Source organism: Oryzias latipes, chromosome 17 (assembly GCF_053564925.1).
Source record: "Oryzias latipes strain Hd-rR chromosome 17, Olatipes_Hd-rR_3.1".
Taxonomy (NCBI): Eukaryota; Metazoa; Chordata; class Actinopteri; order Beloniformes; family Adrianichthyidae; genus Oryzias; species Oryzias latipes.
The window spans coordinates 33,227,419-33,255,411 of record NC_136253.1 but is presented as its reverse complement, the minus strand read 5'-3'; the positions used below and the strand labels follow the sequence as shown (position 1 = coordinate 33,255,411).

The following is a 27,993-nucleotide window of genomic DNA, read 5'->3' as shown; positions in this document are numbered from 1 at the left end:
AGTTTTTGATTCAACAAGCGAAGCATTTTATTTACAAACACACAGGGATTCCCCCATGAATCTTCAGAGAGAACTTGAAGTGCATCTTACAGCAAAGTCTTTGGGCTCGCAAACAGAGGTTTTTTTTCTTAGTTTACATCAATGCACTTCATGCTTTTGCATCATATAGCAGGATGTATAGCACACGTCTGATTCAAAAGATCGTCATAGTCTGGAGTATGAAAAAATTAAAGGCTATAAAAATTTTCAGTAAATGCCAATACAAACGATTTTTATATCAATTCAGTTTTTTGTTTTCTTAAAGACTAAAACAATTTCAAGTTGAAAATCAGATTTTGATCCAGAGCTGATCCCCTTATTTTAGGCCCTTTTTTTGGAGGCTTTTTCCTTCTCACAGAAGTCAGCAGTCAGTGGCAGCAGCCCGTCTTGTAGTGCCTTGCACTACAGCACTACAGCAGAGAGAACACAGACGATAGAGGCAGAGACAATCCACCTGGAAAATAACCAATCGCAGCTGCTGATCACTGCTTGCTGGCCTCCTGAAATGCAGGAAAAAAGCTGCGTTGAAGCACCACAAATGTGCCGAATATACACTCTAACGTAGAGCACAAGGAATTCAACGAGCTGATCTGGTCTCAGAGAGTCCAGAAGACAAATTTAAGAGGCAGAAAGAAGGAACAGAACAGTTCAGTGACAACAGGAGGCCACAGCCAAGCAGCAAGGTCAAAGGTCCACCCAAACAGGTTCATCTGGCACATTACAGGTTCTTTTTTTTAGGTTAAAAAAAACAAAAAAATCTGCCCTCCCATTTTTGGAGAAAGTGCACTTTTTAGGACTTGAGCGACTCCGATGAATAACAGTCCAGCCAAAAACCAGCCGCTTACTGGGTTTTTGTTAAAAGCAGGTTAAGAACCAATAATATCAAAGTTTACAAGATTTACTTAAAACCAAAAAGGAAAAAAAGCTTAAAAGAAAAAACGATTCCTTAATCAACACAAGGAGAAAAAGAAGGAAAGATAAAGAAAGTAGAGACATGCAAACCAGTAAAAAATATTTGTTTCTTAAGACAGCTTTTGGAAGTCCGATAAAAGGTCAAAGTTCCTTTGTAAGGTTTCTTGTAGTGACGGACAGGTATCAGGAGAAGGCGGAGACCGTCCTCCTGACGGGACACCTTCGCTAAGAAGCCTGCAGCAGGCGTCTGTAATGAGGCATGACTTCATGCTCGGGCAGGTGCAGGTTGAACTCCAGGGCCACCAAGACGGGAAACTCGAAGGCTATCAGCTCTCTGCGGTTCACTCGGAACTTCTCCTCCAGTTTCTGTGGGAGTTTGGACAAAAGGCGTTAAAGAGCCACTCCCATGAAAATGGCGTGTTTGTTGTTTTAAACATGCTCTTGTGGCATTTTCTGGATGACGGAGGACACACATAACTTTTTGATTTCATTTGATTTGAAATGCTTTATTTCAAGCAATCAAGTAAAAATAATACACAAAAACAATAAAATATCAAACTTAGGATAATTAGGATAATCCCACCCCTGTTCTACCATAACCATTTTATTACATGATTTATCATTATCCGGTTTATAACTTTTATCAGACAGAATAGGAATCCTGACGTATCAATAAATCACATACCAAAGATGAATTACTTAATTATTATGTAAAAATGGACAAAACTATTTCAGAAATCAACATAGCAATTGCAGATCAGTTATCTAAAATATGTGCAGATTATATTCATAACAAAAATCATGTACATAATTAAAAGAAATAATACCAAATCAGTAAAATAGATAGTAATCCCTTGTTTTTTGCGGGGGTTACGTTCCAAAAAGAACCCGTGATAGGCAAAATCCGTGAAGTAGAAACCTTTATTTTTTTAACAATTATTATACAATTAAATACTCTATTGTAAATTGAAAAGAAAAAACAAACCATTTTACAGGCTCAAGCATTTGTTTCACAAATAAAAGTACTTTAGAAAAGTTTTTTCAACAAATAACTTCTCTACTGTACAGTCAAATAATAATTTTAATCATCGATGTGAACAGAAGGCTTCAAATCGCGGAGATTAGCCCCGCCCACCGCGACCCGAAGAATTGGATTAAACGGGAGAAAATTTTAAATGATTATGAAAAAAATACAAAGTACAGTGGGACAAATAGTGACTCAGGTGTATTTCACTGCTGTTCAGACTGAGCCGCTGCATCCTGACTCCGCTCTGCAGTGTTTTCTTCTTTTGAAGCCCCGGGGGAAGAACATAGTGATAGGCAGTTGTTGTTGCTCTTTTTTCTATGGGTTTTAGAGAAACTCGAAATTGCAAGAGAATTTGCACGTATGTAATGTAAATTTGGCGAGCTGTTTTACATACTTGTACATATTAAACTGCAGCGTTATTGACGCACAGGTAGAGAAAAACGCGGAGTGACTTTTAAGCCAATCAGAATGCAGAACACAATGCACGATGCAAATCCGTGAAGTAGCGAAACCGTGAAAAGTAAACCGCGTTATAGCAAGGGATCACTGTAACACTGATTCAAAAATCTTCATAGCAAACATTGATCAAGTATCAAAAGTTAAAAATATGTGCAACTTATGTTTCATTAGTAAAAATCATGAATGAATTTTTGGAGCAAGTGAAGTATAATTAAAAATCATTCATTTTCATCATCTTCAATAATTGATTGAGCATTCTTTTTCATCTTTTTAAAATTTATTATAAGGTAATGCTGTGATATAAAATAAAATATATTTAAATAAATTAAGCGTAAAATGATATTTCTGATTATTTCTTTATTTAAATCATTGTGAATCAGGAGCAGACAAAAAAAATCATATTTGTGGCGAAGAAAATACACTGGGCGGGGGCCATAAGCTCCCTGCTTTGAGCGCTTAGCGGTGGGGAGGGGAAGAGGGGCGGGGTTGCTCCAACAACAGTCCAGCCCACAACTTGGAGGTAAATTTCTAATGAGCTACTGTCGCACTGCAGAGACTATGTCCTAGAAAATATATATTTTTTAAATTTTGTCTGAATTTAAAAATTACAGCATAATCCTCATTAAAAGACCACTGGGAACGCTTTGAAAATAGATCAAAAGATGATCAGAGGGAGTCTTTAAGTCATGATCGGATATACTTTCATATAAAAAATGCAAAATCTTTTTGATTCTTTACAAAGAAAAGTCGAAACCCTTGATCCTTTATCAGTTTATAACAGCGTTAAAAACTTTTTATGGGGTTGAATCAGGATCATCTTTAAGTGAATGAAAAAGCAGATTGTAAATTTAAGAAGAACAAAATGAATATTTGAAAACAAACTCGAGAGTAAAATTAAAAGAAATATTGAAAATTTGAAAATAAAAAATGTAACTTGGAAAAAGATGTTTTGGAATTTAAAGAAAATGTGGAAAAACAAACACAACAACACGAATCTTCTGTTCCTAAGTGAAATCTTTCAATAATTTCTGTCAGCCACCCTCAATCATTTCATGGTAGCCAAAAGTCTCAAGTTTCTGCCTCAGAAATAGTTCACTGCTTGGTCTTTCAACACTCGGCTGCAATAATGTAAATTCTGCAGATGATGCATGACCTGCAGGCTCAACCGAACTTCATTTCATAACATCAGGATTTTTTTCGTCACAAACCAAACCCGCAAACAGCCACGTGTCATTTTCCAGCTTTGAATGAGACTTACATCAATAAGGAGCTTAACCTCCTGTTTTTTCAGATCCCCGCCGATCTTGGCCGCCAAAAGGACGCAGGCGCCGGCGCACAGCTTCCGGTTCTGCTTGTTCAGTTTGCCCTGAAGAACCAGCTTTTCAAAGTAGACAAAAGCCATGGCCACAGTTGGCTCCTCGTAGCCGCATTCATCCTGAGCCAGCTTTCTTATCTCCCTTTTCAAACTGCAGAAAAAACAAATGAAAAATAAAAGAAGAGGGGATTGGTTGTAGTAGTTGTTGAGGTCAAAATCCTCTCTCAGAAAGTCGTCACCTCACCTGCGTATCTTGCTGAGGGTGAGTCTGACGAGTGGAAACTTCTCCTTGAAAGTTTCATTCATGTCCTTCTTGAGGTCAAACGGTTTGACGTATTCGATGACCGTCGTCTGGAACAGAAAACCAGTGTGAGCGTCAAAACGGCGGCGCTGTCATCACGGGACGGTTAGGTGGCTTCCACCTGGCTGCGCTGCCTTGTTGCATGTCTGAAACTTCAAGGGCGATTCTTCCTAAAATGAATTCCTGCAGACAGATCGACCCGCTCCCGGCGCGCGCTCATATGATGACGACCGCGGCGTTCATGAGCTGAACGTCACGCTGAGAAGGAGGGTTTCTTTGGTGAAACTAATCTTTCTTCCTCTTCTTCTATCTAGACGACTTTTCTGTCCACTGCTGCCGTTAGTTTGACCAGAACAGGGATGAGCTGAAAACCTTTGGATGTAATCTGTTGGTCCCTTATAATCCAGTTAGATAATCTGGCTGGATTAGAATACATTTTAATTGATAATTACAATCATAATCAATAAAGCTCTGATGTTTTTGTTTTATGTGTAGTGCTGTAGTGATTTTACTAACCCAACTGTTTAAGTCAGGATTAATTATTTCACTTTTTACCCGCATAAACATCGGCTATGTAGCTCAAACTTTTCAATTTTTTCACTTAATATTTATGTTTTTAATAACAATGGATGTAATAAAGGTTCAAAAAGGGCTTAAGGAGCTTTTTTCTGCCATGTTTGGTTTGACTTTTACAATAAAAAGCCACTCCAGTGGTCTTTAAATTAGGATGATACCATTTTTAGTCAAAGTCAGAACATGTGTGGCGTTCAAGCAGGGAGCTCCTGACCCGCCCTGCATATTTTCTAACAAATACAATCTTTTTTAAACTGCTTTTTTTGTTGTTTGGTCTCGATTCCACACAATCTGAATAAAGAAATACTGAGAAATGCAATTTTGAGCTTAATATTCCTGATCATAATCAGAAAAATGCCACAAAAACATAAAAAATGCTAAAAACACCATTGTCAGTGGATGGGTAAGGCATGTTTAAAACAAAGAGTTACCATCATTTACACAGGAACTAAAGAGCTCAGTACTGATTATAAATAATGACTGAATTTTATAACATTTCATTATTTGCTGTAGGAAATGACCTTTTTCCTTTTAAGCTAAAAATAACTTGTTTTTTTTAATGGCAGGTCTACATTTGATCAATATAAAACTGTTAAACTGAAAATAACCAGAAACTAAAATGTGAAAAACAATAAAAATGAAACTTGATGGAAATGATTCAGAAATTTAGCAGTGACTCCAGTCCCTATGATGAATTTTTGAATTTCTTAAATCCCATACCATCTATTCTAATCTATTCTCACATATAGAAGGTTTTCCCTCAAAAATTAATTCACTTTGAAGAAAAGAAAATGTTTACTTGCAGCTGATATGGAGTTTCTGAAAACACAGATTTTTTAACTCCCAATCCTCCAATAAGCACAATAGCCATTGTTATCAGATGTTTGCATTTGGGAAGAGAACAAAAATAAAAGCCTGGCTTTTACTAAAAACTAAAATAAAAGCCAGGCTTTTATTAAATGTGTCAGCCAATGTTTTGTGCTTTTTGTAATAATAGTAATAATAATACATTTTATTTAGAATGCGCTTTACATTTTGGGTAAAAATCTCAAAGTGCTCCGGTTTTTCCAGCAAAAACAGCATCCAGAAATGTCTGAGGAGGAACACAAACAGCTGCAGCGCAGAAACGATGCCAGATGCTTGGAGAAGATTCCAGAAAAATAACCTTTTTGATTCAATGTGGTTAATGACATCCTCCTGACTCTCTTTCAGTGAACCAACTGCAAGGAGGTCTTTCCCATATGCTGAAAAATCAGTCCTAACTAAAAAACAGATGGCCAATTGTTAAGATACATCGAAATAAACTCATTTAGAGAACGTTTTCATCTCTACAACAGATCAGTAGGTGGATGTTAGATTCTCACCATGTAAGACGGGAAGATGAGGACTCGCTTGTGTTTCCCACAAGGCCACTGAGGATCATCCAGCAGGTTTGGATCGTATTCTCGGATGTCGCCAAAGTCATTCCCTGCAAAAGCAGAAACGCATCGGCATCAACGGCAGTTTTTTTTTGGGGGGGGGTTCTTTCCAGGTGTGATCAGCCCGCCCACCTGCGTCTAAGCTGCTCTGGTTGCTGTTGGCTCTGCCCAGACTGAGGCTGCGATGGCTGGCGTTACGCGACTGAGCGAAGGAGGAGGTGGAGTCGATGGTGTTTCTCCGACCGCCCAGCCCATTAGTCGGGTACAGGAGCTGCGTGTAAGACACAGTCTGCAAAAACACCAGCACTTTCAGTTTAGTCCAGGACCAAAAAGATGTAACCAGATTTTATTTTAGCCAAAAGCTTTTCTATTTTATGATCCCATTGGTTTAATTAACTGACCCCGTGACAGTTTTTTATTAATTAATACTCTGTAGCTTGTCTCACAAACACTAGACATAAATAAATCAATAGATAAATAAAAAGTAAAATAAAAAAACGAATAGAAATTGTTCTTATTTTCTAGTATTTAACAGTTTGGAAAGTTTGTGCATTAATTGCATCAAAGATTAAAGTATCGTGGTAACTAGAATTCCTGCCCCTGAAACTACAAACCCACACAAATATGGATGCAAACGACTGAAAATATATAATCTATCATATATTTATGAATATCGTGTCATTCATACAAACTCCAACGACATATTTTATTGCTTTATTTTAGCCAAAGGTGGCAGTGACATTTACTCGGTTACAAATACTTTTGTAACTGAGTAAAATTTGAGTATAATTACTCTCTGTAGATATTGTCGTACTCAGACTAGTTTTAATGCATAGAGCTCATAGTAGTAGTACTCATCTATAATATCAAAAACCTCTTTTTTTCTTTTACCATCAGGGAAATTCTTTCATCAAAGATTGCAAAAAAAAAAAAAAAGTCTTTTAATCTTTAAGGCTTGAATTCCTTAAAATTCCCCATCTGAAGATAAAGAAATGTGCTGATTCGGTTTTATGTTTGCAGGGATTTTGCAGCTTTTAAACGTCCCTTTTAATCTTACTCGATTATAATTCTGTGCCTGACCTAAGCATCGTTTCTAATAGCATTACGTTTATTGGTTACAGGATCGACTGTATACGAGAACTGAGTGACAGTCCCCCATAGAAAATGGTTTACTTCCCGCTTCAAACACGTGAAGTCAACTCAGTTGCCATTTTTTCCTGATACGGACGCCGCCATGTTGGAGCCAGACGTCATCAAGGATTAATTGGTTAAATTCTGGGCCGTTTTGGCTTCTGGTAGTAGAAAAGTCAAAATGTTATTAAAAAGAAAAACCAAAAATATTTATAAAAGGGAGAGAAACTATTATTGTTATGAGGAATAAAAAAAAAAACATAACTGAGAAGCAGCAAAAATGTACTGTTGGAGGTATGGATGACTTTTCTTTTACAATTGTAAAAATGAGTAAAAAGACTAAATTTACAGCCATTTCAAGAGGAAACACCGTCATAGAAACTAAATGTTCTCGTCTATCGCAGCGTGTTCAGGGACCTGAGCAGAGTAGATGCTGGTGGAGAGTCACACGGTGTCTTTGCTGCCAGACACCAATTATTTTCGCTGCTTTCCTTTGTTTTGTCTTTGTATTCATGTCATCCACTTTAAAATCAACAGCACATGCACATTTTGACTTTCTTCTCACCTTTCCATCTGCTCCGAGCTCCACGCCCTCCAGCCCAATCACCATCTCTTTGGCACTTACACCTCCTGACGGGTGGCGCTGACGTCCTTCCACCTTCACATCCCTGATGAGCATTTCATTTTTAGACCAAGCAAATTAAACTGAGGCTTCTTTTTTTTTTTTTTTTACTCCCACTCTTCTTTTGCATCTGCCTGCTCCATTTTGTCCCTTTCAAAGACAGCTCTCATATCGATCTGTGCTCATCAGCTGACATACTTGTCTTTGCTTGCGTCGCAGGGCAGCCTAAAATAAAGTGCACCCCAGGGAGGCAGCATGGAGAAGAGCTCAGATTGACTCTTTCAGGCCTCGTCAAAGGCAGCTTTTGCCTCAGAGGAGCTAGAAATGCCACGCTGGCGTGGGAGATGTTCAGGAGGCCGAAAGCTCTCCTGAAACAGAAAACGGGAGGCTGCAAGGCAAAGTGTGTCAGTGGAGCAAAGGGTGGGCGTCTTCGGATGCCGCACATGCTGAAGCGGCCAGGTCTCTAAACCCCCTGCAGCAAATCCTGCAGAATTCTCATTAAATGTTTTGGGAAAACTATAGTTAGTAGATACTAGAGTTGAGTTCAATAAAGTGTATCAAATCAAATCAAATCAATCACTAAAAAAAAAAATTGATTGATTTTACTTATTAATCAAGTTATATCTTTATTTATTCAGGCAAAAGAAATGGTTTTCTGTCATTTTTCAATCTAAGAATTCATGATTTTTAATGAAAGTTCCATTTTAAAACCACTGGCTATGAGAAAACAGGTTTTCAACCCAAATTACATTTATTTTCAAACGGCAAATATGACATGAAATCGGTATTTTTTTTTGGAATCATGTTAAATATAAATAAAATCTATTCAATAATGCTTCTTTTTATAGTTTTCTATGGTTTTAAAGGTTAATAAGAACCATTGCATGATAGGAAATTTGAGAACAACTTTATTTGTGGGGATTTTGCTGTCATTAGGTAAAAACAGTGGAATGGGGACAGTAACGGTGGTTTGCTGCCTTATTTGCCCTGCCTCAGCCGTGTTTCCCCTTCAAACTGCGTCCTGATAAAATATAGAAATACACGGCCGTCACATGACGGCATGTTTGTCTAGTCTGTTGTAATGCCAACAGTCTTATCTTGCAGACAGGCGTGTTGGGACCGTTGCATCATGGGCATAAAGATCTGTGATAAGCAGACATCTTGCAAAAACATTTATTGAAGGAAGAGAAGAGAAGTTGGAAATAGGGAGGCATTTTTTATGAAGCCATTTTTAAACGACATGGGCAAAAAATATTTGATAAAAAAAAGAAAAAGAGTATAAGAAATAGCAAAAATAATCAAAGCGAATCCAAGACAGTTTAGTAACATGCATGAAGCCAAAGTCCACGATTCTCTTTGAAGCCGCTCAAAGCTCAACACAAACCGGTTAAACGTTAGTGCGAGTCTTTTAAGGAAGGACAGCCGAGCTGCAGCAACAAGAACATGCAAAGTCCAAGCAGGGGAAAGAAAAAAACGCAACTGTGGATTTAAAGGTCGAAGGTCAAAACGATAACGGCTCCGAACGGCAAGCGGAAAAATTCAACCGAAAACTCCTCTAAACAGGGACGGAGCCGTTTCTCTGCTGCATTTTGATTCTGTGCTTTCTTGGTAAATCAACAGGAGAAAAAAAAGATCAAACCCAGCTTTTTAGTATCCAGTGAGAAATAATCGTTCATGTCGGTCCAGCTTCTTCCTGGACACAACCTGGCGAGAGCAGCAAAGTCCCACTTCACTCTTTAGAAAAACTTTAGTTATATTTTTAGGGCAAATTACGCCACTCAGTTATAAAACGTAGCTTAAAAACATTTACAATAATTGAATTATAGCAGCGTTTTATATTTGCATAGAAAACAAATTTGACTCCTTTTACCTTATAAGTTCCTTTCAAAATAAAATACATCCAAAGAAGATCCTGAGTTCAATTATTTGCAATTAAACTTCAACAGAACAGTAACTAGACATAAGATGAGAATATGAGTTTAAACGTATTCTTATTAACAATAAACCACTCTGACAATGAATCAAAGCTTTAACCATCATTTTGTTCAGTTAACTCAAAGCTCTCATTGCTTCTTGATTTATTGAAATGTCAGCAGTGGTTAAAAAAAAAAGACAATTGATTTTTACTCACTAACAATTATTCAATCGGTTCACATTTTTCTTCAAAGCCAAAGAGCCACATGTGGCTCCGGGGCCTCAGGTTTGGAGACCCTTGGACTAACAGGAGCTGAGCTCTGCCAAATGAATGTACCGCTATGTTTATCAAGGCATCAGGAGTTTCTATCCGACGCTTTTCTCAAACACTTCCTTTGAATTCCTTTACATATGAATCCTCGGCATTTCAATTTACCACAAATGTAAACTTCTCAGTCAGTTCTCTCTAAAACATGACAATGAAAAAGGCGTTTTCGATGTTTCTAAGGTGTGTCGTAAACCTTTAAGGAAGTGTGCAAACGTCCGTCCTTTTCGATTCAGTTTCTGACTAACTTAACCACAAGCAGCTTTGAGACATAATCACTTTGTTGAGGATAAAGTTTTTTTACAAAATGAGTTTGTATGCAACATCAACAACATCCTTTAACACTATTTCATGTATGACTTCTGTCTGTGAGGTTTCCTTTATCACTTAGTTTGATTTTGATTTGATTTCCTGCTATTTTCAAACACAAAATAAAATGGTTTAAAATCAGAAAAAACATGATAAACAGAAAGTGATAAAATGCCCCAAAAATGCGGGTAGAAGAAAAATCTCATTTCCCACCCCCAATTTTTCCAAAAAATACTAAAATACTAAAATTTTAATGCATAAAAACCCATTTTCTCAAATAGACACAAAGGAATTAAAGGGGAAAAAAAGCATCAAGGTTAGAAAAAATTGTTTCCACAATTTACATTTTTTTTAAATTTTATAACATTTAAACTAATTTTAGTACTTTCCTTCATGTTATTCTCAAACCCACAGACAGAAATGCATGTAGGTTCTTGTGTCGTCATGATCTTGTCTGATGTCTTTTTTTCATAGTAAATATTCTCCTTTTCTTTCTTTAAACAGTTTTCGTATGCTCTGTGGAAGTAGTTTTTATAGCCTTATACATTATTTGCACTGAATTATAATTTACTTTTTGATCTTTTTTTACATTTTATTTTAAAAATTAACTTAAAACGAACAAAGTAAATTAGAATGATTGTAAGTCGTTCCTCATCTTTGAGGAAAGAATTCTGGCTCTAATCTTTGGGTTTAACTTTAAAACAGCTCAAGTCTCAAGTCATAAACTGTAAAGCTTCGTTCACTCCGCGCATGTGATGAGCGTCGAGGGAAGCATTTAGCATTGCTATGTTGCAACCCGATGTTTTTGGTGCAAATCGTCAAAGTGGAGCAAATCCCGCCACTCTTACACCAGGCTTTATATTTCATAGATCCATTCCGATACAGGGAAGACTTGGTGTCGTATTTCCGCCCGGCAACAAAACGCAAATTTTTGATTTCTCCTTCGTGGTTAATTTTACAACGGTTGGCCCTTCCGCTAATGAAAAGGATGCTTCCCATACGACCCGATTGGTCAAAGCTCGACCTGGTTTGACTGTCAACGTGTTCAGTAGACACACGGTTTTTGTGTGCAGCCCGAAAACAGTTTTAAAACATGGCGTAGCCGCCCATAAGTGCATGAGTTTGGAACGCAGGGGCCTGAAAGGTGTGGTTTTGCTAGAGTACATGGATTTTTCCTGAAAGTAGTCACTGGACTGCTGGAGTACTCTTTATTTATCTATTGCACTTTATTATCTTCGCTGTTATTGGCTGTCCCAAGCATTCCCACAGTAGCTGGACAGGATTCATGTCAGTTCTCTGCCCCCACAACCTGGAATTCTTAACGGTGGGATTGGAAAGTTAAAAATCTGGTCCGTATCAGAGAGTTTGACCTTGTGGATGGTTTTGCATTGTACTGCTGTTTGTTAAGGCTTTGCATTGATCAGTTCTATTGGGCCCGGACCTAAATAAAGAGGGGCTGGTGATCTTACTGGGACTGTTCCTGGATAAATAAAGGTTTATGATCTTTTATTTATTTATTTTTTAAATTGTGAACAAATTCAAACAGTAAATGGAGAATTCAGAACTATGAGTCTCTAACTGGACTGCTCTGTCAGTGCTGAGGCTTATTGATCTCTGACCTCTCACTGATTGGCTCGCTTAGGAGATTCCAGAAAACGCTGAGAGTCTTTGCTAAAGCCTGGTGTGTGCGGCTTTTCCCTCTGCTTGTTGAGTTCTTTGTCCTTTTCCTTTTACTTCCTCCAAAACCCACAACTCCACGTGGCTGCGAGTGGAGATGTCCAAACAAAAGCCAACTTACAGTTCGGGTCCATGAAAATCCCTAATGACTGCACTATGGCTCTAACCAGTCCGATCATCTTTTGATCCATTTTCAAATCGCTCCCAGTGGTCTTTGAATTATGATTGTGCCGTTTTTAGCCATAGTCGTTTTCTAGGACATAGTTTCTGCAAAGCGGCAGGAGTTCCTTAATATTTGCATCCGAGTTGTGAGCGGGACCGCCCCCACTTCCCGTTGTCCATCTGTTTACACATTCAACTGCTAGCTTAAAGCCCCTCAAACCAACAAACTTTCCAGTCCAAGCGTTCCAGTCGTACACTTTTGATCCAGAGTCCAGCTCAGACGAGGAAAACGTGGATCCATTTGTCTGGATGTGGATGTGTCACAATGGAGCCTGTTGTCCTCCTAGCAAACCTTTTATTCATAAATGAGCTGTTTTTCAAACTGCATTTTTAGTCTGCTACTGATTCATAACAATTTCAATTAAAAAAATACTCAAAAAATTTAACTTTTAGATTAGTTTTCTTTAAATTTATCCAGCATCATCAGAAAAAAGCTATAAGAATATGTTAAAAAACACCATTTTCATTGGAGCAGGTCTTTAGATATAAAAAAACAAAACAAGCAGAATTAAAAGTTTGATATTTTAACGTCTAAACTTTAGAGAAGAAAACCCTTAGAGAAAAAAGCAAATCCAGTTATTAGGAAAAACTGAAGAAGAAAAAAAACAACAGATGAGAATTAAAGACATTATGGGGGAAAAAATGCAAGCATTAAGCCGTTATCTAGTCTATGCCGTTAAAGTCCAGCATTCATTTATCAAACTAGCGGGATAAAAATGCACCCAACAGGACCAAAACCTTCACAGAGCGGCCACAGAGAAGAAGACGGATGAGGAAACAGAGGGGAGGCGGGAGCACAGGTGGAACGGAGGAACGGCATGCCGTGAGATACATACCCAGTTTGGCTACAATCTCGATAGGGCAGGACAGAAAATACACTATAGAAGGATCTTCTGCCACTGATAAGGACTATCCTAAGAAAACAGAAAGCGGTAAACAAGCTAATCAACATATAGCTGACAAAAGGTTCATGTTGGAGAGAGCTTTAAGATGAGAAACTTCAATAAAGTAGGATGAGAACCTGTTTTTGTCAGCCCGTTTTTTTTAACCTGCAACTTCACACGTGGTGATGCGTTTTAGCGTGGGGGGGGCCCAGAATGGCTTCAATAGCAACTTGAAGAACATCTTAAGTTCTTCAAAATGGTCCGAACCCAAATCGGCATCACTGAATCCTAGTTTAAGAATAAGTTATTCAGGTTGGGACTTTTTGATTCACAATCATCCTTTTTAGCCTTAAAGCTATAACCAATAAAAGCTAAAAACAAAAACGGACCGCAGAGAGCAAATGAACTTTTCTCTGTCAACGAACAAGAAAACAACCAAAGCTTCCCTTAAAATTCACAGAATGTGAAAGTCATCCGACAGCACGAGTGCTCTGGAATTGGCTTATAATTATTGAAAACAGCTGGGACTAAACCTTTTGCAGTAAAGGATTTCAGAGCTTCATACAAGCCTCTGCAAAATGTGCTGCAATGATTCTCATCTGGTGCAGAAATCAGACTTTCCCGCAGGTACCACATCAACTTTCATCATTCCGTTGGGAAACGGACACTGTACTTCATGGACAAGCTGCCATCGTCTGCCTTTGTACCTTCCATTGCGCATATCATGCTGCCTCATGTTCTTGATGAAGTGAATCTTCTTGAAGCTCTTTGGGCGGGGGGAACCGGACAGCGTTCGGCATCTAAAACATCAGAGCAGAAGTTTGATCAAGGAGGCGGAAGAGTGCCGGAGTCAACTGATCTCCTGCAGCCGTGTTTGTGCTCCACCTGCGCAGAGGGGCGTTCTCCTCGATGTCCTCCAACGTCTCAAGTGACGAGCGCTGAGAGATGAGTCTTCGTCTGCAAAAAGAGACATAAAAAGGGGGTTTTAATTTAAAAAAATATATAAAAATCATCAGACGGCTGCAGCAAATGTTCTTTTACAGAAAAATAATGCACAAGTTCCTTCAGGGAGGATCGTTTCCTCACAGCTTCACAAAGCAATTTGGCTAAATGACTACCAGGTTACTGCAGGACAAAAAAAAAAAACAGGAGCACAAATTGAGGTCACCAATCTGTGACCAATCTGTTGCTGTGTAAGAAAAAAAACACCTGCGTTTTCAAACCATGCATTCGTATATTCTGACTTTATTCACACAAATGCGACATCTCAGGGGATTTTTCTGAGATTGACTGTCAGGGTACAAGTCCTCACGGCTCAGAATGTTTGAACTTTTTTAAAAGCCAAAAAAAAATAATCACTCAACGCACAAACATACCAAAGATCAAAACGACAATAACAAAAAAGCAATAAAATTGCTAAACATAATTCCAGAAACCAACTGTAATTCCATTTAAAGCCACAGGTGGTGTTGAATGACCCAGGTGCTACCCGCTCCCACCTTAGCCCCCCCTTTTGACCGTCCTCACTGGCCAACTGCCTACCTGCCCCTGCAACCCTGGTCAGAGCTGCATGTGACAACTTCATTTAAAAAAAAAAACAACACTTTTTTTTCTGTAGGTTTTCTCTCCTTAGCAACCACCTTATTTTTTGCTCGCTTGGGAGTAACAAACAGCTCTGTGTACTTTTCAGGAGCATCTGTAATAGTTAATTTTTTTTATTTCCTTGGCAACAAAGATTTTTCTTAACCACGTCTATATTCCTTCGGGCGATTTAGGGTTATCATCCTCTTCAACCCTGAGACAAATACAAATAAATTAATATAAAATGTAGACTCGCATTCATTGTCATTATTTTGGAAACAGAAATTTACATTTATGATCGAAGGATAAGGCCTAATTTTAGATTTTATGAGGATTTACTAAGATGGACTAACTTGAGATTCTCATTTTGTTTACACTTTGCTGTAAAATGAGTCATTTCCACTTATTTAAGTTTTTTTTTGTCACTGTGATCAAAATAAACTACACTTAGGTTAATGAAAACTTAAAACTACAAACCATTTGCTTAAAACTAACAGAAAAAATACTTAATATTGGGCTGCATAACATTCAATTCAAAGTAATATTATCCAACATCTTTTTAAGCTCATTGTTCCCATTTCAAATACTCGTTTCTAGATTATGATAATTTAGCGATTTCTTGTTAAGTAATAATTTAGCTACTTATTAGGGATTTCCTTTTTTAAATTAGTGCTCTTTTCCATTTTTTTGCAGTTTACTAAGGACTTAATGTAAAAAATCGTTTTAAGAAATTAAACTTCAAAAATGTTATGTAAACTGCACTTTAACCTGAGATCTGAATTGGTTTTTACCACATTCATGTTTTCATAACCTTTTTTTTGTCCAAACTGCAGCCAATCAGATTGCAGATTGACTTATTTAATAAGGCAGGAGCTTGATGGGGCCCATCTGTGGAGGATTACAGGGTAACTCGTTAAACTGTGGAGTAATTGATGCAGAATCTTCTATGAGAGCATCAATAGAGATGCCTGTAATTGTCCGTAGGTTCTTTGCTGTGAGGTGGAAAAAGTGCAGGTTTCACTCGCTACAGAAAGTCAGAAAGAAAAGGAGTGAAATGAGAGAAAAGTTTTTTGTTTTTTTTTTAGCAAAAACAAGCCTCCTGAACTTACAGATGACAGTATCTGGGACAAAGGAGGTGTCCTCTTTTGGAAAGATGTGCAGAGATAGATGCAGCCAGAGAGAAAGAACAGCAGGATGGGGCTCTTATGCAAAAGAGGTTTTCCAGGCCAGGACGTAAAATCATGGAAACAGTAACACGGACCAGGCCACTGATTGATGGCCGCTTCCTCAGCAAACAGGATCTGTACAGTTTGACATTAACTGTGCTTCTTTCTAACCATTTCCACTCTGGTCGTCTCAAGCACATTCATGGCTGCAGCTTGTGCCAAACGAAAACACGTTTCCTGCAGAACTAACAGTTATAAATCCTCAGGAAACCTAAGGCTAAACCACTGCTACCATCTAAACAAGCAAACTTGAACAGCAAAAACCTGCAGATGAGACACTTTCAAGTGTTCGCTCACCTGGCAGGCTGCCAGACTACATAATCGTACATTTGCTGCAGAGCTGCTGGGAAAAAATTCACGTTCTTGGACTCCTTGAGACAAGCTCAGCCGGGGCAAACAGAAAGTCACTTAGTGTGATTAAAAGGTTCTTTTGTGCTGCGCCGTTAGCAGCTCAGAAAAAGGAAAACCTGGAAATGAAAAGCTGGGGTCAGGACCAAAACGTTGCATGCAGACCCTCCATAATCTGCCTCAAAGGGAACTCTGCTACATTTCCCAAGATTTATCAACAACCAGGACACAAAAAGACTCTGAGGAAGAATAGTTTTCCTATATAACCCTTTCACTGTATCAAGCGCAACCTCAGGAAACAAAAATCTGAACAGTGAGAGACAGAAAATCACTAAGAAAAAAATCCACTTTCAAGAATTTATAGACATTTATTTGCATTTCATTGAGGGAAATACGAATTTGATCCCATATAAACCATTAAGAGTTCTGGTTCACACAGAATAGTTAGACTGTCCTAATCAACCTGTCTGCCCCCTGTTTGAACTCAACAACTGTAGAAAAGACACCCGTCCACAGGATCAGTCCATCAGTCAGACTAAAGAGCTTTCAGTGGATTGAAGGAAGAGTGTAGATCTGCACCAGACCAGAATGCACTGAAAAACCATCAGCAACAAGCTGGAGGTTACCATGACAACTGTTGGTGCAACTGGGCCAAAATACAAGAACATGAGCATCAATCCACCTGCAGGTCTGGGGCTCCAAAACAGATCTGACCTGGTGGGGTTTCCATGATCATTAGAACAGAGAGAAATCGGCCTAAAACAACACGGCAGGAGTTAGTTGATGATCTCACAGCAACTGGAACCACAGCCACTGAGAAAACCATTGGTGATACTTTATTTTATGGTTTAACATCTTGCAAAGCTTGAGAAGGAACATGAAGAGGCCCACCTGAAGTTTGGCAATGAACACCTTCATGAACTAGAGAATGATTGGGAGAAAGTTCTTTGGTCAGATGAGACCAACATGGAGCTCTTTGGCATTGAACCTGTCAGAAATGCTGCCTATGACTCCAAGAACACCACTGTCAAGCATGAAGGTGGAAGCATTATGCTTTGGGGCTGTCTTCCTGCACGAGGCTACTTCACCATATGGATGGGAGGATGGGCAGAGCCATGTACCATTAAATCCTGAGTGAAAACCTCCTTCCCTCCACCAGGATACTTAAAATGGGTGGTTGATGGGTCCTCCAACATGATAAAAAAAAAAAAAAACCTACAGCCCAGACATTCAGGGAATGGCTGAAGAAGAAGCATACCAAGGTCATGGAGTGGCCCAGCCAGTCTCTGGACCTCAATCCTGTAGAAAACCTACAGAGAGAGCAGAAGCTCAGAGTTGCTAAGCAACAGCCATATTTGGGGGGGGCGCAAATAAGGGTTTTACCACAAATACTCTTGGCAAGAGGGTTCGAATACTTATTTACCTCAATGAAATGCAAATAAATGGATATAAAATCTATAAAATGGATGTTCTGCTTTTCTATACCACACTGTGAAAGTGAACCAACCATTAGGATGACAGATTGTCAGAAGCGGGCAAATACAAAATCAGAAAGAGATCAAATACTTATTTCCTCCACTGTGTCTTCTGCCTTGTCGTATTAAATATTTAGTCAAAACATAGAAGTATGAGTAGTTCAGACACCTCCAACACCAGACCAGATAATGTGATAAATGCAGCTCCTTTCTCATGCAGACATTTGTCCTGAGCAGAGAGGAAGCTGAATGTGAAATTCATCCACCAACAGCCTCAGACAGCAGATTCTGGCGGCAGATCAGAGGCTCTGTGACTTCCTGAATGGGAGCAGGAGTGAAGGCCAAAAAGAGAAGAGTGCAACTCTGCCTCCTGCCACCCCCCCAACTAAGGAAGTGGAGGAGAGAAATCATGAGAGAGAAGAGCCAGACTCTTTTCTCTGAGTGCCGGGGTTCAGAAGGCTCAGCCAGGCTCCTCTGGACACGTTTCCACCAGCTGCCCTCGGAAAACAAACCGGGCAGTGTGCAGAGCGCCGGGGGAATTTATCCACGCTCCATCAGCAGGTCACTCGTTTTTCCAAAGGAAATATTCATATTATGTGGACGTCCTCCAAAGACAACGTCAGTGATGTTTGTTTTACCTGAAAGCAGCTGAAGAGATCCGAAGGGGCAAACACACAAACATCGTTTCACTGTTAGAAACAGCAGAACTTAATACAATTCTGCTTTTTTTCGTTGGAGGTTTTTATCTGGTGAAGATGATCACAAACAGATAAAAAAAAATAATTCATTGTTGGCAAAGTAAACCTACATTCTAGGAAAATGAATCAACTAAAAATTTTGACAATCTTTGGACATAAAAAGGTGAACAAAAGTTCCTTCAAGGTAAAGAAGCTTAAAGCTAACCGCTCCCCTTTTCTGAATAAAAACAATTATAATAGCTGTGCTACCAAAACAAGAGTTCATCATTTAAGAATTTTTAATCAAAACTTCCATCCATCCATTTTTTTACGCTCATCTGGGCATGGGGGCAGCAGTCTAAGCAAAGACGTCCAGACTTCCCTCTCATTTTGTTTTGCCATTTCTTCGTGTATCAAGTCATATAGTCATCGTATTACTGATTACTAATATTGTGAGTTATTTTTCTTTTTTTCATATTGTGCAGCACCACTTTCTCTGGTAGAACCACGGCCTCAGACTTTGCGGTGCTGACTTTCATCCCAAACACAAACCTCTCCGAGGCATGCGGGAGGTCCTGGCTCAATGACGCCAACAGGACAACATCATCTGCAAAGATGAATTGTACGGATCTGCATATTTTTAGAGACCTGTTGCTTCTTTTTTATCAACCAGGTTGCAATTCTGGTCATTGTGACTGGAGGCTCTTATTTTTTTTTTACTCCCTAAACTTTTTGAGTTAGTTTAGAGAAGGAAGTAAATGTTGGTGTTTTGTTTGTTCTTCTTGTGCCTTCCTTCTCTGGTGAGAGTTTTACCATCAACCAGAGCATCCTGGAGGAAGAAATACAACCAACAAAGGATTCTGAAACTGATTGGTTGAAGGTTCCTTTCTGCTGAGTTGAGACCACCAAACAAATCTGAGAGGAGGCAGAGTTACTACAAAAGGACAAAGACATAAAGCGGTGTTGGAGTGGGACAGGATTACATGATGTTTGGGTCACCGTGGTGCAGCAGGGAGGTGCACAGTTCTTTAGGTTTCATTGGTCTGTGTGGAGACGTTATGTGGTCCGCTCATTAAAGGCAAGAGCCAAAGAAATGAAAGTGAAGTGAAGCCTGCATAGATCTGACTCATCAGCTGCAGCCTCTCCTGAATGAAAGCAGCTGGAAGGAAAAACATTCAAAAGGAACCAAACTCTCAGGAATATGGGACTTTAGAATCAGATGCTCAGGTGAAGCCCTGCTGCGCATGCTCACGCGTGTCCACAGCCCAGTAGAGAGAAGTCGGTGTTTACACTGTTACCTTGACCTCTGCGGCTCTATTTGTCCGATTTCCGGGCAGTAGTTGGGGGAGAACTGCCTGGAGTAGGGGGCCGGTACGATTCCCTGAGTGTAGGTCTGCAGCCTCCCTCTGGTCGAGGCAGGGAGCGCGGAGAAAGGGGAGTTAAACGTGGAGGGGGTGGAGGCGTCAGCTTCTGCGTCCGTGCCCCCTGGGGAAGAGGGGAGACCCGAGCTGGCCCGATTGTTGGCGAGGAGAGCCTGGTTGGCTAAAGCCAGAGCCTGGGCGGCCGTGGCCGCCGCCGCCGCCGCGCGCTCCGGGGAAGCCGCGCTGAGACTAGTCCTGGCTTCCGGCGGCTCGTCCTCCTGCTCCGGGTTCTCTGCGTCGTCCTGCACGGGGCGGCCGTCCAGGGAAATGTTGCTGAGGAAGGACAGCGCTGCCTGCCTGCGCTTCGGGTCTATGCGTTTCCGCGTCTGTTCCACGCCGGAGTGTCTCATCTGCAGCGTGGCCGTGGATGCGCCGCTGCTCGTGGCAGCCGCCATGGTCCCCTCCCTGCGTCCCGAGAACCCGACGCGCTGCTTGGGCGGAGAAACCCGCAACTGTGGGGGAACGGCGCGAGCGTGGCCGTGTTTTAAGTCCACGAGTTGAAGTGGGTGAAAACAGCCAGGTCACGTGTTCTGCATTGTGGCAGCACAGGGAAAATCTGGACCAATTAGCTGTCAGGAATACAATCCTTTTCCTGCCTGTTCCTGAAGCCGAAGCGCCTCTGTCTTCTGGCGCACCAACTTATTCCACAGTAGCAGAGTTTAACACACTTTGCTGCTGACTAAGCATTTCTCATTTGACGCATAAAACGCATACATATGAAAAAAATGTCTGGAAAACCGTCCAGTTTTTTCCAACGTGACTAAAGGCGCGTTTTTCTCCCCTTTTGACGCACAGCAGGATCAGCTGTTGCCCAGAGGAGTCCTGCTGTGTTTGTTTTCAGAACATTCATTATTATTATTCTTACTATTATGGAAACAGCCTTTGTGAGGCAATTGCGCCATCTGGCTGAAGAAAGCGCATCTCGTTTGCAGCTTCGTGGTGCCATCTGGTGGTTCTGGAGCGGAAGCTGCAACCGAACCGCAGAGAAAAGAAAAAAAAAAACTTTTGATTTTAACCTTGGAAAATCCATGGGGTCAGATTTGGCCTCTTCATTAAATATGCTTTATTTTAACCCAATATTTTAATTTATATTGTAACGACCCAACTAATGCGTCACTATAAAGTGGCTTCATTGGAGAGCTGTCCGAGCCCCAGACAATCTCAGATAGGAAGAAGTCAGAAAACATAAATACACTTTTAGTCATCATCACCCATATATTTGGACGCAAACACACAGTGTAATAGCATGGATGTTACTTCTGCTTCCAGCCCTCTCACTCATGGTTTTCCCCCATGATTCCCCACTTCCCATGAGTCTTAGGGGCTGAAGGCGAGGCTAACCCGAGTAAGCCCTGGCTGCAGCCTGCAGAATCAGCGTTCCAGCATTCCACTATGTTGTGCAGTTCTGCAGGCTGCAGCCAGGGGTAGTTGGGCTAACCCCCAGGTCGCTACAATATGTATTTTTGGCCACTGTCAAAGGCTCACTGATGGAAAGGTTGTTTTGTTTTTATTACGTTCTTGTGGAATTTTTTTATTTCTGAGTTTTTTCTTTGAAATTGTTGTGAATCAGGAACAGACAGTATAGAAGCCATTCTGTAGCATAATTAAAAATAAAAGTCAAAACCAAAAATGCTTTTTCATTTTCAAAATGAAGCTGCATTTTTTGACTCCCCTTCCCCTCCCTATCAATGAGAGCTCTCTGTTTACAGACTCTCATCCTAGATCACAGCCCCGCACACCCCCAACCTAACATTAGCGGTGCAACAAAAATGGTGAGCGGTATCGGAGCTATCCAGCCGTAGTTTGGATCCAGATTCCAGCAAACAAGGATCTACTTGTCTGCAGGTGGATGCATCAGAATGGAGTGGAGCAGGCATTTTTCCATCTGTATGGAAGCGACTCTGTAGCATAATTAAAAATAAAAGTCAAAACCAGAAATGCTTTTTCATTTTCAAAATGAAACTGCATCAAAATTCTCAAAATTGAAACGAAACATCAATACTTCAAAAATGCTTTTTCATTTCTACTTAAAAACCGCTTATTCTGTGTCATAATTAAAACAAAAATGCAAAGAGGGGATTCCATTTTCATTTTAACATCCACCCTGCGAACATTGTCACATATCTCAATATCTTAAGCTTTAGCTTTATTTCTTCGGACCGGCAGGGTGGGGGTTTTGACGAACCGCGGTGCATCCTTAGAAGGCGGAAATGCTGCTACGTAGTCCTGAGAAGCTGCATAAGATCATCTGACGTTCACAACCTTCACAAAGCCCTCTTCTCTTCCGCTAACACAAAGGGACACTGCTCCTAGCATGAGTCTGTTAGCAGCCGGACACACGGAGAAAGCACTGACGTCATCGCCCCGCTTCCCCTCTGGAAATGCTAAGTCAAATTGAGATATGCGACAAAATTCGCAGGGTGGATGTTAAAAATGAAAATGCAATCCCCTCTTTGCATTTTCGTTTTAATTATGACACAGAATAAGCGTTTTTTAAGTAGAATGTGAAAAAGCATTTTAAGTATTGATTTTTCCTTTTAATTTTGAGTCATTTGATGCAGTTAGATTTTGAAAATGAAAAAGCGTTTCTGTTAATCCATTTTAATTGTCAAATTAGACATTTCTAAATGAATGTTGCTACACATTTACCAGAGAACCTTTTGAAAATGAAATGTCAAATACTATTTTCTTTATCATTTTAATTAATTGACAGAATAAGCAGTGTTGAAGAAGAAAATGAAAAAGCAATTTGAAGGATTGGTTTTTCATTTTGAGTCAAAAAATGCTGCTTCATTTTGAAAATGAAAAAGCATTTCTGGTTTTGACTTTTATTTTTAATTATGCTACAGAATCGCTTCCATACAGATGGAAAAATGCCTGCTCCACTCCATTCTGATGCATCCACCTGCAGACAAGTAGATCCTTGTTTGCTGGAATCTTGATCCAAACTACGGCTGGATAGCTCCGATATCGCTCACCATTTTTGTTGCACCACTAATGTTAGGTTGGGGTGTGAGGGGCTGTAATCTAGCATGAGAGTGTGTAAACAGAGAGCTCTCATTGATGGGGAGGGGAAGGGGGTCACGGTAACCCCCCCAAACTCAGAGGTGAATTTCTAATGAACTCCTGCCGCTCTGCAGAAACTATGTCCTAGAAAACGGCAGCTTTGATTTTTATTAGATTTTTTTATTTGAGCTAAATCATAATGAATAGACCACTGGAGACGCTTTGACAACACTTCAAAAGATGATCAGAGTGGTACTTTAATCCCAGCTGCCCCCATATGCACAATTTAAAAAATGTCAAATTCGCTCTAAAAGCCCAGAAACATTTGTTTTCTTTTACTCATTTGTTTATTATTGATTTTATGTAATATTTGTTTGAACAGCGACAGTGCACATTATGGAACAGTGTTAGCTCCTAATATTCAACCGTAGTCCCTGGGCATGTGGTAGTTTGCCAACGACAAACACCAAACACACAACAAATCAACAATCAAGAATGACTGATAATACAAAATTCAGGAAGAATTTGAAAGGTTCGAATAAAGTGGCCTCTACACAGTTCATCAAAAAAAGACAAGTCAATAAGTAAATTATAATAATGAAACCATTTAATGTTCTGCAAGGTTAAAAAGCCTTCAAGGCTTTTGGATGAACTAAAGCTTGTTGGCTTAAACAGGAAGAAAAAAGCCATTTGTTTTCTATCTTTACTTCAAATATTTAATACATCTTGATAATTTCCTCCAAACCAGAAAGTCATAGTTAAACAAAAACAAACCAATGAAATATTCAAGTGAGACACATTTTCCAAAAGTTTCAAATATTTGTTTCCACAAGTCAGCAAACTGAAATACAGAGTTCACCCACAGGTCATTCAGCTGACATTTCTGTGAAACCATTTCAGAAACTCAAACTGATGAAGGCAAAAAAGTCTGACAAACTCAGAACATTATTTTTTTTAAAGTATGGCATCAAAGTCATTTCAGGAACAAGTCAAAATTTTCAAAATTCAAGTCAAAATTCTGAGATTAAAGCCTGAATTCTTAAAAAGATATAAAACCAAATCAGACTTTTTTAAGTAGAAACTTAAGCTTTTTCTTTGTTTTTAAACCTTTTTTTATACAAGATAATCTGTAGATCTTCCTGAAAGTATTATAGATCAATGTCAAATTTCTAAAAGAATAAGTCCGATTTTTTTATTTTACTGTCAAACAAACAAACAAAAAAGGCACGGGTCGTGTTTTCTTTGCCGACAGCCTGATGCTCACGGATTCGGGTCATTTCATAACCTGACAGCATCAAACGCAGCATTGATGCTTCATTTATCATTCTCACAGAGTGGCTTGTTCCACGTGTGTTGATTTAACCAAGTTTCGCTTTGATGCACAGTCTTTAAACACAGAAAAAACCTGATGTTTTTGACCTTTTTTGGAAGTTAGAACTTCTTTTTTTTTTAAACTTTTTTTTCTGGCTTTAATCTAAAATTTTAGCTTTTGTCTTAAATATCATTGTAGCTTCATTAAGTGTACATTTGTATAATTTGTATGTATGTATCTAAATATTAGTTTTTCTAAATATTAATGTTAATCTTCAATTGGCATTGTTTATTAGAACTATGGCTCTAATTTGACACATTTGGCAAATAACCTTGGATTATTCCAAACTGAGGAAGTTTGTCCGGTTGTCCAGGATCCTCAGCAGCTTCCACGGCTGTATGGTTGAGAAGCACCATAACCAGCTGCATCATGGCATGGTACAGCAACACCAGAGGGCGGCTAAGATCGCTGAGTGGATCACCAGGACATCCCTGCACTGTCTGTAGAGCATCTACCATCCCCTCCATGCTCAAAGATCCCATTGCAAACAGACGGTCTGTTAACTCTTCTTCCCTCAGGCTGCAGAAGTGTGAAATGCAAAACAGCAAGACTCAAAAAATCTTTCCTCGAAGCTGCTATCAGACTTCTGAACAGCTGACAGGACTTCATGCAGTCACTTTGTCTCTGCTCCTTTCACAATCATGTTTCTTATTGCTCAAAATGCACATCAGACAGTTTACAATACCACATTACTGTTTCCTTATTGCATTTCTGCTTTTGTTCTATTTTGCATTCTCTGTTTTTTAGATTATATTTTATGTTTGTTTTGTTTTTTTATGACTTGTATTTTTTGCATATTTGTTTATATATATATATATCTTCACGGGTAGATGACAAAGTAAAGTTTTCTTTGAGAACTTTGCTTCCCTGTTGCTTTGAATCTTATTTTTCCTAAATCTTAGATGCATAAGGTTAAAAAAAAAACGTTTTTTTTCTTTTCCCACCTTATTTTTCTGGTGAGTAAAGTTTCCTTCTTAATTATGAACTAATGATACTTGAGTACTCCTTTAAAAGTAAATAACTAAACAGTTTTTAATGTGTTATTTATTTTAGTTTTAAGTTTTATGATTAAGAGTAATAATATTGGCATAATTTACATTTGCATGTATATTTATGGCTATGCATCTCTTTTACTTTTAATTTTTTATTTTCCAATGAAACTATGACTTATTATCCTGAGTTTGTTACAGAAGCATAGATGTGAATCCTTTTCGCTTGTCTTCTTTTGTTTTGATTGCTTGAAATAAATAAATTCTGAATCAATTCCAATAACAATGACAGTTTTTGGGAAACATGTCTTTTTTTTTCTTCTATTGTTATTGATCTTTCAACTGTTTACAATTTTATAAAGGTTTGTAATTAGGGAAGGTTTTTTTTATAGTAAAGTTTTGATCAAATGAAATAACAGACTCAATTTTTAGACAAAAGGTCAAAAAGAAGAGAAAACATTTAAATATTTTGAGACAATTTATTGCCACTAGAGGTCACTGTTGTGATACGTGTGCATCAGTCGAATCAGTTTAAAGTCTTGACTTTATGTTTTTGTCTCTTAATTTCATGTTTATAGCAGATGTTTAAGCTCATATATATCGAATTTTCTTCACTTTTGTAACATATAATGTGCAACTATAGCAATTATATATTTAATGGGTTGTTTTATTTGATAAAAATAAAAAAGATTTAGTTGCTCCTCTTAAAAAGGAAAAAAGGAGACTTCTGGTTTCTTTGAGTCCTGGATTTATGCAGCCAACAGTGTCAAATTCCTAATTTTCTATCCTGCACAATGCATTCAACTTTCTGAGGCCTTTTCATAGACCTGCAGGTTGTTAGGCCCCCTTTTAATCTCAGCAGCCCATCAGTCCTGCAGCGCCACAGCAGAGAGACTCCTGCCCTCGGTGAGAACGCCGAGCTTCCTGTGTTTGTGTGAAGTTTCCTACTCATGAAGTACTTCAGCACCTCATTGTGAGGTTTCGTGCACATGACTCTGCTGCTGCGTTCATGATGATTAAAGACAAAAATGCTTTCGTGGGAGAAGAACAAACACAGAGCGGCAGACCTTAAATCTAAGTACAGTGATGCAATATTTGCAGCTCAAGGTGAAAAAAAAACGAGCTTAAGGTGAGAGGACAGAATGCGGAAGAACGAGGCCAGAGATCAGCCTCAACAATGGAGGAATAAAATGAGGTGATCCAGGTACTTTTACTGTTACATTAAATCCTGGAATTAAACTCTTTGTTTTTAAGGATGTGCTGCTGCTGCTAAATCCCCACTCTGGGTGGGAAATGTTCTTGTTTTCTTCTGTAACACTATGTTGAAACGTTGCAGAGAAAAGCAATTAAAATACCTGGCCATCTATTTCAGGGGTGCTAATGCTGCTGCCAGCCTTATGGCCTTGTTGGGATAAACTCCTAACATGCAGGTATTTGTCTGGTAGTTCAAATCCCTCAGGAAAATAGAAATAAAAAATATGTTATACTTTTTAGACAACTAGATTTGGTTTATTTCAAGCAATCAAAAACAAAAAACTTAAGAAAAACATGTCACTTAAATGGAAAAGTAAAGGAAGATACATATGACTATACATACATATACACATGTACTGTAAATGAAGCCATTATAATTACTCTTAGTCATAAATACACATATTTGCACCTATACATACAATGTATGAATTATTAAGGGAGTGGGAGGATGTGAATTTATATAATCCCACTGCTGTTATGCTTTATTTACATATTTAGATACATAGATACAAACTGGATTATACATAATATAGTTAGTAACTTCTGAGTTATTTATACTTTACCAGTCCAACTGTAGACCATTTATCAAATCCATAGGTATTCCTAATACCAAATGACACAGATGATTTGCATGTTGATGACATTACATTAGGTTTTTACCTTATCAGTCACAGGTAGATGACCTGATAAGAGGTAGATTACATTTTGATGTTCAGACTGACCATAGCTCCTAAAGGCCAAGAAAAGAAAACTTCTGTTCAAATAAAAAAGAAAAGCACTTGAATGAGTAAAACAAGCATTTTCAGGAACTTTCTGGGGTTTGTTGGCACACATGCAGTTGGTGTTTCAGTCAACCTGGAATGTCTGCATCTTAAAGTAGCCTGTGGGCCTTGAATATTACATTTAAATGAATAAAAGCAAGCTGCAAATCATCTTTTTTCACCGGGCTGTAAACAATCCCACCATGTTTTGTTCTGCACGTACTTTAGACACAGTACATATCATTTACATTAAAATAAAATACCCCCTGAGTTAAATAAGATCCTCCTGCTGCAGCAGATTTACTGAAATTAAAACATGCAGGAAAGTCAAACAGCATATTTTCTATGATTATGACTTTTTTCCTTTAACTAAACTAGATGCTACTGTCCATCAAAGATAATATGTGGTTCAATTTTTTTTCTAATACAGAGCAGCTCTGTTGTTGCTCAGTTATCTGACATGTTTGAATTTATGTGGAGTGGAAAAGCACATTGTTGATTTGAGAGTGGTACAAATAAAAAAGCATGCTATTTCACTAATATAAGATCACCTCAATTAAAAAATCTAAACTCAAAAACCTATTATTTATCCAAGAAACTTGTATTTTTTTAAAGCCAAAGAGCCACAATAGAGGAATAAAAAGCCACATGTGGTTCCAGAGGCTAAACCAGTTCAAACCATGGCTCTAGGTGGAGAACAAGGGTGCAGGTGGGCCACCGAATTGTCAAGAATGCACAGAGAGACGACTATTTGT

At 38.9% G+C, this 27,993-nt stretch overlaps 1 protein-coding gene across 2 annotated transcripts; it reads right to left on the bottom strand.

Annotated features, from left to right (window-relative positions):
• Positions 1–2: 2 nt before the first annotated feature.
• cables1 (Cdk5 and Abl enzyme substrate 1) lies at positions 3–20,477 on the bottom strand. 2 transcript variants are annotated; one of them, XM_023965065.2, is made up of 10 exons: positions 19,734–20,477; positions 14,014–14,085; positions 13,836–13,928; positions 13,081–13,158; positions 7,741–7,843; positions 6,177–6,333; positions 5,991–6,094; positions 3,997–4,103; positions 3,696–3,903; positions 3–1,317 (listed from the first exon to the last, which is right to left on the bottom strand). In XM_023965065.2, exons 1-10 carry the CDS (start codon positions 20,249–20,251, stop codon positions 1,177–1,179), a joined length of 1,581 nt encoding a protein of 526 aa, XP_023820833.1. In that variant the 5' UTR covers positions 20,252–20,477; the 3' UTR covers positions 3–1,176. The 2 variants fall into 2 exon arrangements, with proteins under 2 accessions (XP_023820833.1, XP_023820834.1); XM_023965066.2 differs by lacking the exon at positions 13,081–13,158 and having other exon boundaries at positions 19,734–20,460.
• Between the last annotated feature and the right edge of the window lie 7,516 nt (positions 20,478–27,993).